Source organism: Triticum dicoccoides, chromosome 3B, assembly GCF_002162155.2.
Source record: "Triticum dicoccoides isolate Atlit2015 ecotype Zavitan chromosome 3B, WEW_v2.0, whole genome shotgun sequence".
In the NCBI taxonomy this organism is placed as follows: domain Eukaryota; kingdom Viridiplantae; phylum Streptophyta; class Magnoliopsida; order Poales; family Poaceae; genus Triticum; species Triticum dicoccoides.
In genome coordinates this window covers 120,586,180-120,596,302 of record NC_041385.1, presented here as the reverse complement: position 1 = coordinate 120,596,302, position 10,123 = coordinate 120,586,180, and the positions used below count along the sequence as shown (strand labels likewise).

General features: G+C 45.9%; 1 protein-coding gene across 2 annotated transcripts; it reads left to right on the top strand.

Annotated features, from left to right (window-relative positions):
* Positions 1-4,736: 4,736 nt before the first annotated feature.
* Positions 4,737-8,964, top strand: LOC119275092 (2-oxoglutarate-Fe(II) type oxidoreductase hxnY-like). Of its 2 annotated transcripts, none has more exons than XM_037555878.1 (11): positions 4,737-5,081; positions 6,397-6,592; positions 6,720-6,818; positions 7,035-7,086; positions 7,364-7,485; positions 7,581-7,681; positions 7,763-7,821; positions 7,938-7,994; positions 8,167-8,212; positions 8,418-8,497; positions 8,606-8,964. In XM_037555878.1, exons 1-11 carry the CDS (start codon positions 4,995-4,997, stop codon positions 8,694-8,696), a joined length of 990 nt encoding a protein of 329 aa, XP_037411775.1. In that variant the 5' UTR covers positions 4,737-4,994; the 3' UTR covers positions 8,697-8,964. The 2 variants fall into 2 exon arrangements, with proteins under 2 accessions (XP_037411775.1, XP_037411774.1); XM_037555877.1 differs by having other exon boundaries at positions 4,739-5,081; positions 7,364-7,500.
* The last annotated feature ends 1,159 nt before the right edge of the window (positions 8,965-10,123 follow it).

Genomic DNA, 10,123 nt, shown 5'->3' with positions numbered 1-10,123 from the left:
ACCTGAGACGGACTAGTCATCATATCGGTGAACTTCTTCAGGTTGATCGTATCTACTATACGACTCATGTTCGACCTTTCGGTCTCTTGTGTTCTGAGGCCATGTCTGTACATGCTAGGCTCGTCAAGTCAACCTAAGTGTTTTGCATGTGTAAATCTGGCTTACACCCGTTGTATGTGAACGTTAGAATCTATCACACCCGATCATCACGTGCTGCTTCGAAACAACGAACTTTCGCAACGATGCACAGTTAGGGGGAACACTTTCTTGAAATTTTAATGAGGGATCATCTTATTTATGCTACCGTCGTTCTAAGCAAATAAGATGTAGACATGACAAACATCACATGCAAGTCATAGAGTGACATGATATGGCCAATATCATCTCGCGCCTTTGATCTTCATCTTTGAGGCGCGGCATGATCACCTTCATTACCGACATGACACCATGATCTCCATCATCATGATCTCCATCATCATGTATTCATGAAGTTGTCTCGCCAACTATTACTTCTACTACTATGGCTAACGGTTAGCAATAAAGTAAAGTAATTACATGGTGTTTTCAATGACACGCAGGTCATACAATAAATTAAGACAACTCCTATGGCTCCTGCCGGTTGTCATACTTCATCGACATGCAAGTCGTGATTCCTATTACAAGAACATGATCAATCTCATACATCATATATCATTCATCATATTCTTTTTGGCCATATCACATCACATAGCATACCCTGCAAAACCAAGTTAGACGTCCTCTAATTGTTGTTGCATGTTTTACGTGGCTGCTATGGGTTTCTAGCAAGAACGTTTCTTACCTACACAAAAGCCACAACGGTGATATGAAAATTGCTATTTACACTTCATAAGGACCCTTTTCATCGAATCCGATCCGACTAAAGTGGGAGAGACTGGCACCCGTTAGCCACCTTTATGCAACAAGTGCATGTCATTCGGTGGAACCTGTCTCACGTAAGTGTACGTGTAAGGTCGGTCCGGGCCGCTTCATACCACAATACCGCCGAAACAAGATAGGACTAGTAATGGTAAACATATTGAACAAATCATCGCCCACAACTACTTTGTGTTCTACTCGTGCATAGAATCTACGCATAGACCTAGCTCATGATGCCACTGTTGGGGAACATAGCAGAAATTCAAAATTTCTACGCATCACCAAGATCAATCTATGGAGATTCTAGCAACAAGAGAGGGAGAGGATGAGCATCTTCATACCCTTGAAGATCGCTAAGCGGAAGCATTACAAGAACGCGGATGATGGAGTCGTACTCGCGGCGATTCAAATCGCGGAAGATGCGATCTAGCGCCGAACGGACGGTGCCTCCGCGTTCAACACACGTACAACCTAGGGACATCTCCTCCTTCTTGATCCAGCAAGGGGAGAGGAGAAGTTGAGGGAGAGCTCCGGCAGCACGACGGCGTGGTGGTGGTGGAGCTCGTGGTTCTCTAGCAGGGCTTCGCCAAGCACTACGGAGGAGGAGGAGGTGTTGGAGGAGGGAGAGGGCTGTGCTAGGGGAATGGTGCAGCTGCCCTCTCTCTCCCTCACTATATATAGGGGGAAGGGGGTTGGAGGAGGCGCCGTAGGGTTCCCTAGGGGATGGGTGGGGGCCACAGGGGAAACCCTAGATGGGTTTGGGCGCCCCCACCCCTAGGAAACTTGCCCCCCAAGCCGGGAGGGGCGGCTTCCCTAGGGGAGGCGCCCCACCTCTCCACGTTAAGGGGTTGGGAGGGCCGCACAACCCCTTAGTGGGCTGGTGTGCCCCCTCCCCTTGGCCCATAAGGCCCCCCAACGCTTGTCGGGGCCTCCGAAACACCTTTCGGTCACGCTGGTCGTCACCCGGTACTCCCAGAACAATTCCGAACTCCAATACCCTTCGTCCAATATATCGATCTTCACCTTCGGACCATTCCGGAGTTCCTCGTCACGTCCGGGATATCATCCGGGACTCTGAACAACCTTAGGTAACCACATACTATTTCCCATAACAACTCTAGCGTCACCGAACCTTAAGTGTGTAGACCCTATGGGTTCGGTAACCATGCAGACATGACCGAGACACCTCTTCGACCAATAACCTATAGCGGGATGTGGATACCCATATTGGCTCCCACATGTTCCACGATGATCTCATCGGATGAACCACGATGTCGAGGATTCAGTCAATCCCGTATACAATTCCCTTTGTCTATCGGTATGTTACTTGCCCGAGATTCGATCGTCGGTATCCCAATACCTCGTTCAATCTTGTTACCGGCAAGTCACTTTACTCGTTTCATAATGCATGATCCCGTGACTAACTACTTAGTCACATTGAGCTCATTATGATGATGCATTACTGAGTGGGCCCAGAGATACCTCTTCGTCATACGGAGTGACAAATCCCAGTCTCGATTCATGCCAACCCAACAGACACTTTTGGAGATACCTGTAGTGCACCTTTATAGCCACTCAATTACGTTGTGACGTTTGGTACACCCAAAGCATTCCTACAGTATCCGGGAGTTGCACAATCTCATGGTCTAAGGAAATGATAGACATTAGAAAAGCTCTTAGCAAACGAACTACACGATCTTGTGCTATGCTTAGGATTGGGTCTTGTCCATCACATCATTCTCCTAATGATGTGATCCCGTTATCAATGACATCCAATGTCCATGGTCAGGAAACCATAACCATCTATTGATCAATGAGCTAGTCAATTAGAGGCTCACTAGGGACATGTTGTGGTCTATGTATTCACACATGTATTAAGGTTTCCAGTTAATACAATTATAGCATGAATAATAGACAATTATCATGAACAAGGAAATACAATAATAACCATTTTATTATTGCCTCGAGGACATATTTCCAACAACATCCACATCAAACTCTGCCATCACACCCTCTCTGAAACTTTCCTAGTCCACCGGCCAGCAGAGAGCTTGTATGCGTGATACTAGTGAGCTGCATCACCCTCCAAATGCAGTGTGGTCGGAGTAACCTTGAAGTTTTCTAAAATATCATACAGAGCAAAGTAGTCATCACACCCATCTAACCAGATCGGCACCTCTGAACCGTCAAATTTGGGAAAGTTCATCTTCGACATCCAACTTCTTCTACTAGACGATTGAGGTTCTCCTCCCCGAGTCGTATCTAGTTGATACTTGAAAGTGGTCGGCAAAGGAATCTGTAAGGGAGGAGGAGGGGGACGAGGTGGTGGTGACTGAATAATTCCCTCTTGTCCAGTCGCCCTGGTGATACTGGAACTGTGGTGGACTTGGGTACTATTTTCTCTACCACTTGCTCTTGCCTGACATTCACGATAGAGTTTGTGGCGAGGTTTACCTTTGCCTGCACCACATTGATGTGCACTGTTTGCTCCTCCATCCGCTTGTCCAATGTGTCTAGGCAAGCATAGATCGCGTCGATCCCCTCAATCTTGTCCCCGGTGACTCGAGCTCCTTCATCAGTCCCTCGTCAAATTCCTCCATGGCAGAGATCACTTGCCTTGTCCGAACCAGCGGGCCCACCGTGGGAATTAGGCAGATCGAGCCCAAGGGCGATCCGCAACCTTCCACAGGATCTTACTGCATGATCAAGAGAGTATGGAAGCGCGCACTGATCGGACGAGGCTCTGATACCAACTGCGATGGTCATGGATCGATCGGATCTGGTAGAGGAGGGGTAGGTGAGGCAGAGGTAAGCTTGGGGAAGGAAATAAGGAAAACAAAATCTTAATACGCTTCTTCGATGCCTCATACAGAGTGATGCCCACAGTTTATACCCCACCGCTGCAGCTCAATCTCACGCACTCTACACCACACGCACACCTATCCAACCATATCAGGCCCACCAGTAGAGCGTTGACTCTTCTTCGCCCTCCTAGCCCACTCTTAGCCATCTTCTTCAATATTCTCACTAGGACTCGTCGATATGTTGCCATGGCACTTGTCCCAGTTTCGCTACCATGGCAACTCTTTTCTCTTTCTCTGTCATGGCAGCCCGTTTCGTTTGTCTTGACGATTTCTCATGTCAGGGCCATGTTGGCGCTGACATGACGGAGTAGGGAGGAAGTAGAACGCGCCATGCGGGCAGAGACTAGGGTGGCGGGACAGAGAAACAGCCGGCTCTCACAAAGAGTCAGAAGAACACATTGGACATGGGGGCGATATGGCTTGCATCCCGAATCATGAAGCCAAGGCAAACACGCGGGGCTGTTTGGTTCTAGGCCTTGCATTGCTACATTTTGCCACACATTTTTTATCAAACTTGCCTAATGTTAGTTCAACAAAATGAGGATCACAAATTGGCAAGGCTAAGGAAATCTTGCCACACTTTTTGTATGTATTGTCATATGAGGCCCTAGTGTGGTTTGAACCAAACACTCATCTAAGTTGATTAAATTTGTCTAACCTCAGATGTGGCAAATTTTGACAATTTTAGTCACAAACCAAACAGCCCGAAGATGATCGCCGACCCTTTTGGGATTCCCTTTGACCCGTCCTCTTTTGAGTGACCGAAAGACCGAGGAAAATTCGCTGCCATCAAAAGCGACCCATCCATCCATCCACTCCACATGCGATTAGATTCGGAAGACATCAATCAACATCAACAAAGGCATATAAAGTGCTCAAAGGGAGACCACACCAAATAATACAGTACACACGACAAAAATAAATAAATAGAAGTCCATACAAAGAGGAATCGCGCATTGTTTTTTCTTGGTCCAGAGACCCAGGCCGCCCGCAGCCACCGAGAGATCGCCTCGCTTTCGTGCCCCTCGCAAACCTTCTTCCAAATTCCACCAACCTCGAGCCTCCGCCCTATATATCGCCCTCCGGCGCCAATTCGGCGACCCACCAGCCACCTCTGACTCTGAGCGCATCGAACAAAGGAGTCGCGCCCAGTCTTCGCTAGCGGCCAATCACATCAGCGGCCGCCGCAGCAGGAGGCGGGGGATCAGGTGGTGGGGAAACCGCAGCGGCGGCATGGAGAGCTCGACCTCGAGGACGAGCCTGAATTGCATCAGCCTGGCGGACCCCGACACCCAGAGATCGGTCGCGCTCCTCAAGCAGGTTCGTTTCTTGAGCCTCGCGGAGAATCTTGGTCGATGGGCGCATGAACAGCGGAAAGCTTGTTAGAGCAACTTTCTTTCTCCAGAAAGTCGGCCACCGCTCAATTATGTGCCACCTTTTTGGCGCTATTAGCTGTATGCAGAGTTTATTTCATACAAGCATGCTCGTCCATTTTCTAAAGAGAAAACCTGTAAGCTGGTGGGAATCTGCTGGTTCACAAGGCAGGTTAACGATGTTTGGGTTGCAGTCATTATAGAACAGGAAAACAGAGGTGGTTAGAGTCAGTTGGGGCATAAAAGTTAAGCAAAAGCAATGGACTTGACCTCTGCTTTTTTCAGTTGTGGTGGTTATTATTTATTCAACACACTAGTACTCGTCCGATCCATATTACGTTGTCGCAACTTTGTACTAAACCAACGACAAAGTAATATGAATCGGAGGGAGTACTTGTCATTTGTCAGTTGTTGCTCTGACCTCGTACATGGTCTGTGTCGAGCATTCTCCGTTCGGAAAACAAGGATTGTTAAGGGGTAGTGACCGAGAGTGACCGCCATCTTACAGTTTGTTAAGGTTTATTGTGTTTCAAGAAAAGTTCAATCTTACAGTTGACGGCATTAAAATTTCTATTTATTATATTAGGTGGAGTCTTAGAAATGTGCAGGGGCAAGGCTTGCCTCGTATAATCCTTCCCCTAGACCCCACCCTGCTGGTGTGGGAGCTTCTAGCACGGGGCCCTGTCCATTTAGGTGGAGTCATAGAAATACATATAGAAACTATTTGCAGTAGCGTACGTTTTCAAATAGAATCCTGATTATGCCCGGCTTGACCTCTTGCATATAAAAATTACATATATTCTGAAAAGGGACATGTGTGCTTGTTATTTTGAGAAGATGTCAACAGTAAGACATCAGTTCAGTCAGTATACTGAATTTCTAGTATCATCGTCCCAGTTCTAGAAGTAGATAGCTAAAGTAACCCATGCAGTAAAGATTTCATTTTGGGAATAATAATTTTCTACTTGTGCTGTGAATTTATTTCCAATACCAATGTGCCATGTTTTCTTGCCGCTTACTCCCTTAAATAGCTATAGTTTACTCACCATCCTCTAAAATTTCAGCCATCGAAACTATGGTCTTGCTCTATTATTGCATTACATATCTGGCAGTGCAAGAAATGGACCACTAAGAATGCCATGATGCAACCTTCTTTTATATTTAAGTACTGAGAACATGGTTAATGTGCTGGTAGCTCTGTTTCTTCTAATAGTTTTGGACCATATTTTTCCATAAGCAAATGCTCCATATTTTTTTCTTAGGCATGCTTGGATTCAGGCTTCTTCTATGTGCTGGATCATGGGATAAGCCAGGAATTCATGGATGAGGTTTTTGCCGAAAGCAAGAAGTTCTTTGAACTTCCAAACAGTGAGAAAATGAAGCTTCTCCGAAATGAGAAGAATCGAGGGTATACACCTATGCTAGATGAGATTCTTGATCCAGAAAACCAAGTGAATGGTAATCGACTTCCACATGTGTTGCTACTTGCTACACTTAAGTTCACCTTTCTTGAGTCACCAGCATCATACAAGCAAACATCACTGCAAGAGGGGTTTGTTACAATTAACACTTATGTCCTCTTTAGGTGACTACAAGGAAGGGTATTATATTGGTGTTGAGGTACCTGCAGAGGACCCACAGTCAAATAGACCATTTTATGGTCCAAACCAGTGGCCTTCTGAAGGTATTTTATCTCTGTTTTCAAGTTATTTTTTTACTAAAGCACCTCTTCCGAAAACTGAATGATCAATCAATAGCAGGACATCTACAATATGCTTGTAGCTAGGTAATGTACTATAGGTTCTATTAACATTGTACTGTTGGTGTTTGGCACCTAAAAGTAACTCCTACATGGTCCTTTTTACTTGTTTCACATGTAATTCTCTTGTTGCTCTCACAGAAGTATTGCCCAAATGGAGGGAGGTGATGGAGCAATATCACAGGGAAGCATTGTAAGTAAAAAAAAAAACTAGTTTATATTGCTTGGTTTTAAATTCAAGATTTCAAAGTGGTAAATGATTATCCATAAAGTTGTAACTGACTTAATGTGAATGAATAACTAGCATACATGAGTCATGTAAACCTGAGTTTGCAGCCAAAGAAAATAGCTTCCAAGTATTCATGCAAATGCCCTTTTGGATTTTTGTTGTAGCCTCTGGTGAATGAGGTTTTATTTGTTGGATCAGAGGTGAACTGTATTCTTAGTTGCCTGCTTTCTATCGGTTTCAGGAGAGTAGCCAAATCAGTTGCAAGGATCATTGCTCTTGCTTTGAACCTAGACGAGGACTTCTTTGATAGGCCTGAAATGCTTGGCGATTCGATAGCCACATTAAGGCTCTTGCACTATGAAGGTGGACAAAAAACAGGTCATGCTTTCGTGTCAAATGATATTTATCCAGCATGAATCATGATGAATTCTTCCATTTGATGTTCTTTTTGTCATCAGGTCAAGTGTCAAATCCTTCTAAGGGAGTTTATGGAGCTGGTGCACATTCGGATTATGGCCTGATCACTCTCTTAGCAACTGATGATGTAGTTGGTCTCCAAGTAAAGCATCTTGAAACATGGCCTTTTCTTGTATTTGTTTTTACATTTTCTTAACTGGGATTTGCCATCTGAATTCTGCAGATTTGCAAGGACAGGAATGCTCAGCCTCAAGTATGGGAATATGTAGCTCCTGTGAAAGGGTTAGCCTGTTAATCTGATTAGATTTATGTCTCGTTCTTGATTGATGGGAATGGCGCGAAATTTACCTCTTAATCATAAGTTAAAAACCCTCACTCTTTTGGTCTTTGTTTCGCAGCGGCTTTATTGTCAATCTTGGTGATATGCTCGAACGCTGGAGTAACTCCATTTTCAGGTTTGTGAATCTATCTCTTAAAGTATGTTCTTAGTTCTAATTGGCATTTTGATATCGTGCTTGCAGACCAAACTGTGTATTCAGGGTAACTTGGATGACATAAATGGATTTTGTGGTTTGGTTATTATTTTTATATTTACTTATGATACAATAATCATTTCCACAATTGTAGGTCAACTTTACATCGAGTGGTCCTTGATGGGCAGGAGCGTTACTCCGTAAGTTTCTTCTTGTGTAAATATGTGAAAAACATCTATTTTTCCGTGCGTGACAAACGCTGAACCAGTGAAAGCATGTCTTAGTTAATTTTCCAAGATAACACAAAGCTCTTCTTTTTCAGCTGTATGTGATTTAAGGCAACCAGCATTGTGCCATAAAAAAAGGTTGATTTTAATCGTGCTGTTTATTCCTTTATTGAAACAGATTGCCTTCTTCGTGGAACCAAGCCACGACTGCGTAGTCGAGTGCCTGCCAACCTGCAAATCCGAGACGAATCCGCCAAAGTAAGTTCTAAATCCTACCAACAATGACTAAAGTTGATCACTTATCCATCTCATCAGCCCAGGCATACACACCAACTCTAAAGGTTTGCCGTCTCGCTGTCTGATCAGGTTCCCCCCAATCACTTGCTCGGTGTACCTATCCCAGCGCTACAAGGACACACACGCAGATCTGAGCACTTACAGCGACGGCAAAGCCTGAAAGAAGAAGCTCTGGTTTTTGCCCTGTTCCTTTTTTTGCCTTCCCATCTATCTAGTATGACGTGTAATGTTGCGAGTGGCAATAAGAATGCCCTTAGCAAGGAGGATGGTAATGTTGTACTGCTAATGTGCTAATATCAGTGTAACCATAGCTGTGGAGATGTCACTCATTGTTCATGTAGACATGAACAACATGAACAATGGTTGCCTTCTTTCTGAATGTGTACAAGTTCCGAAGTTTATTGCTCACCGTGGCCTTGTCTTTCTGAGTTTTTGGGATGATAATCTTGGCGTCTACATCAGCATTATATGTTTTTTCTTTCCGAGTTTTTGGGATGATAGTCTTGGCGTCTACATCAGCATTATACCATACCATTTTTGTGAAGATATCGTATGTGGTGCTAAGTTGCTGCCCGTGGCGAAATCTGATCTGCAGAATTATCTTTGCTTCCAAATGACACGGCTCATACAGAAGCGGGGCACACCGCAGTCAACAACACTCGGTAGACACGGCAGAGTTTTCCTTGCCGTGTGGCTTCGGACGGTGCTGCCCGTGGTGCAAGTTGTACCTTTCAGCAAACTGAAATTGTACTTTTCTAAATGGATGAAGTCTTAAGAATATCTGGTGGCTCGGTGGCAAATCTCAGTTGTTGTTTTTCTAACACAGTTACAACAGATGTTCACATATACACATACATTCACTCATATAAACGCACGTGTGAACCCCCTATCCCTATGAGTACCTCCGAGATACCGAGCCAATATAAGAGCATTTTTAGCAGACCCTTAAAACGGGGCGGCTTGTAAAATTCTGACGACTATACGGGTTTGGCCCTTTTTGGGCTAGACCAGCGGCCGTATAGTCAACCGTCACGTAAATGTTTTTATAGTAGCCCGCACCCCCCCCCCCCAACGCACACACACGCGCGCGGGGGGTATATGTATGGGTTTGCGGCTGGAATATGGGTCGGAACCCTATCCGCACACCGCTGCAAATCCCAAATCCCTCTCTCGATTTCTTGCCACCAGCGACCTCAATCTCCCTCGATGTGGCGTGAAATGTGGTTGGCGGGTTGCATCGCCGATGGTGGCGCCGAGCAGAGGCGGCGCGTCACCGCCGACGGCGCGAGGTAAAGGGCCGCACAAAAGTACACAAACCGCGAGCTCTATCGCCGCTGTCGCTCCTCCACCGCGAGGCGGAGGAATACGACCGTAGGCAGGCGCACCTCCGCCGCGGACTGTACTTCGGCTCCTCCGCCGCGAGACGGAGGAGTACGACCACAGGTAGGCGCTCCTCCACCGCGGGTTGTCCTCCGGCTCCTCCGCCGCGGGAAGCTCCTCCGGCGGTGCCTTGAGCTCCCGTACGCTGCTCACCCCGGTGAAAAGGGAGCCGGAGGAGCTTTCGCCGCTCCGAGCGGTGAACATGGA

What these genes read in the sequence shown, in the direction of transcription:
- LOC119275092 (XM_037555877.1), top strand. Translation starts at nt 4,995, where the DNA reads ATGGAGAGCTCGACCTCGAGGACGAGCCTGAATTGCATCAGCCTGGCG. An exon ending in AAACCAGTGGCCTTCTGAAG is followed by an intron (nt 6,819 to 7,034) that starts GTATTTTATCTC and finishes TTGCTCTCACAG; the next exon opens with AAGTATTGCCCAAATGGAGG. An exon ending in TGGAGTAACTCCATTTTCAG is followed by an intron (nt 7,995 to 8,166) that starts GTTTGTGAATCT and finishes CCACAATTGTAG; the next exon opens with GTCAACTTTACATCGAGTGG.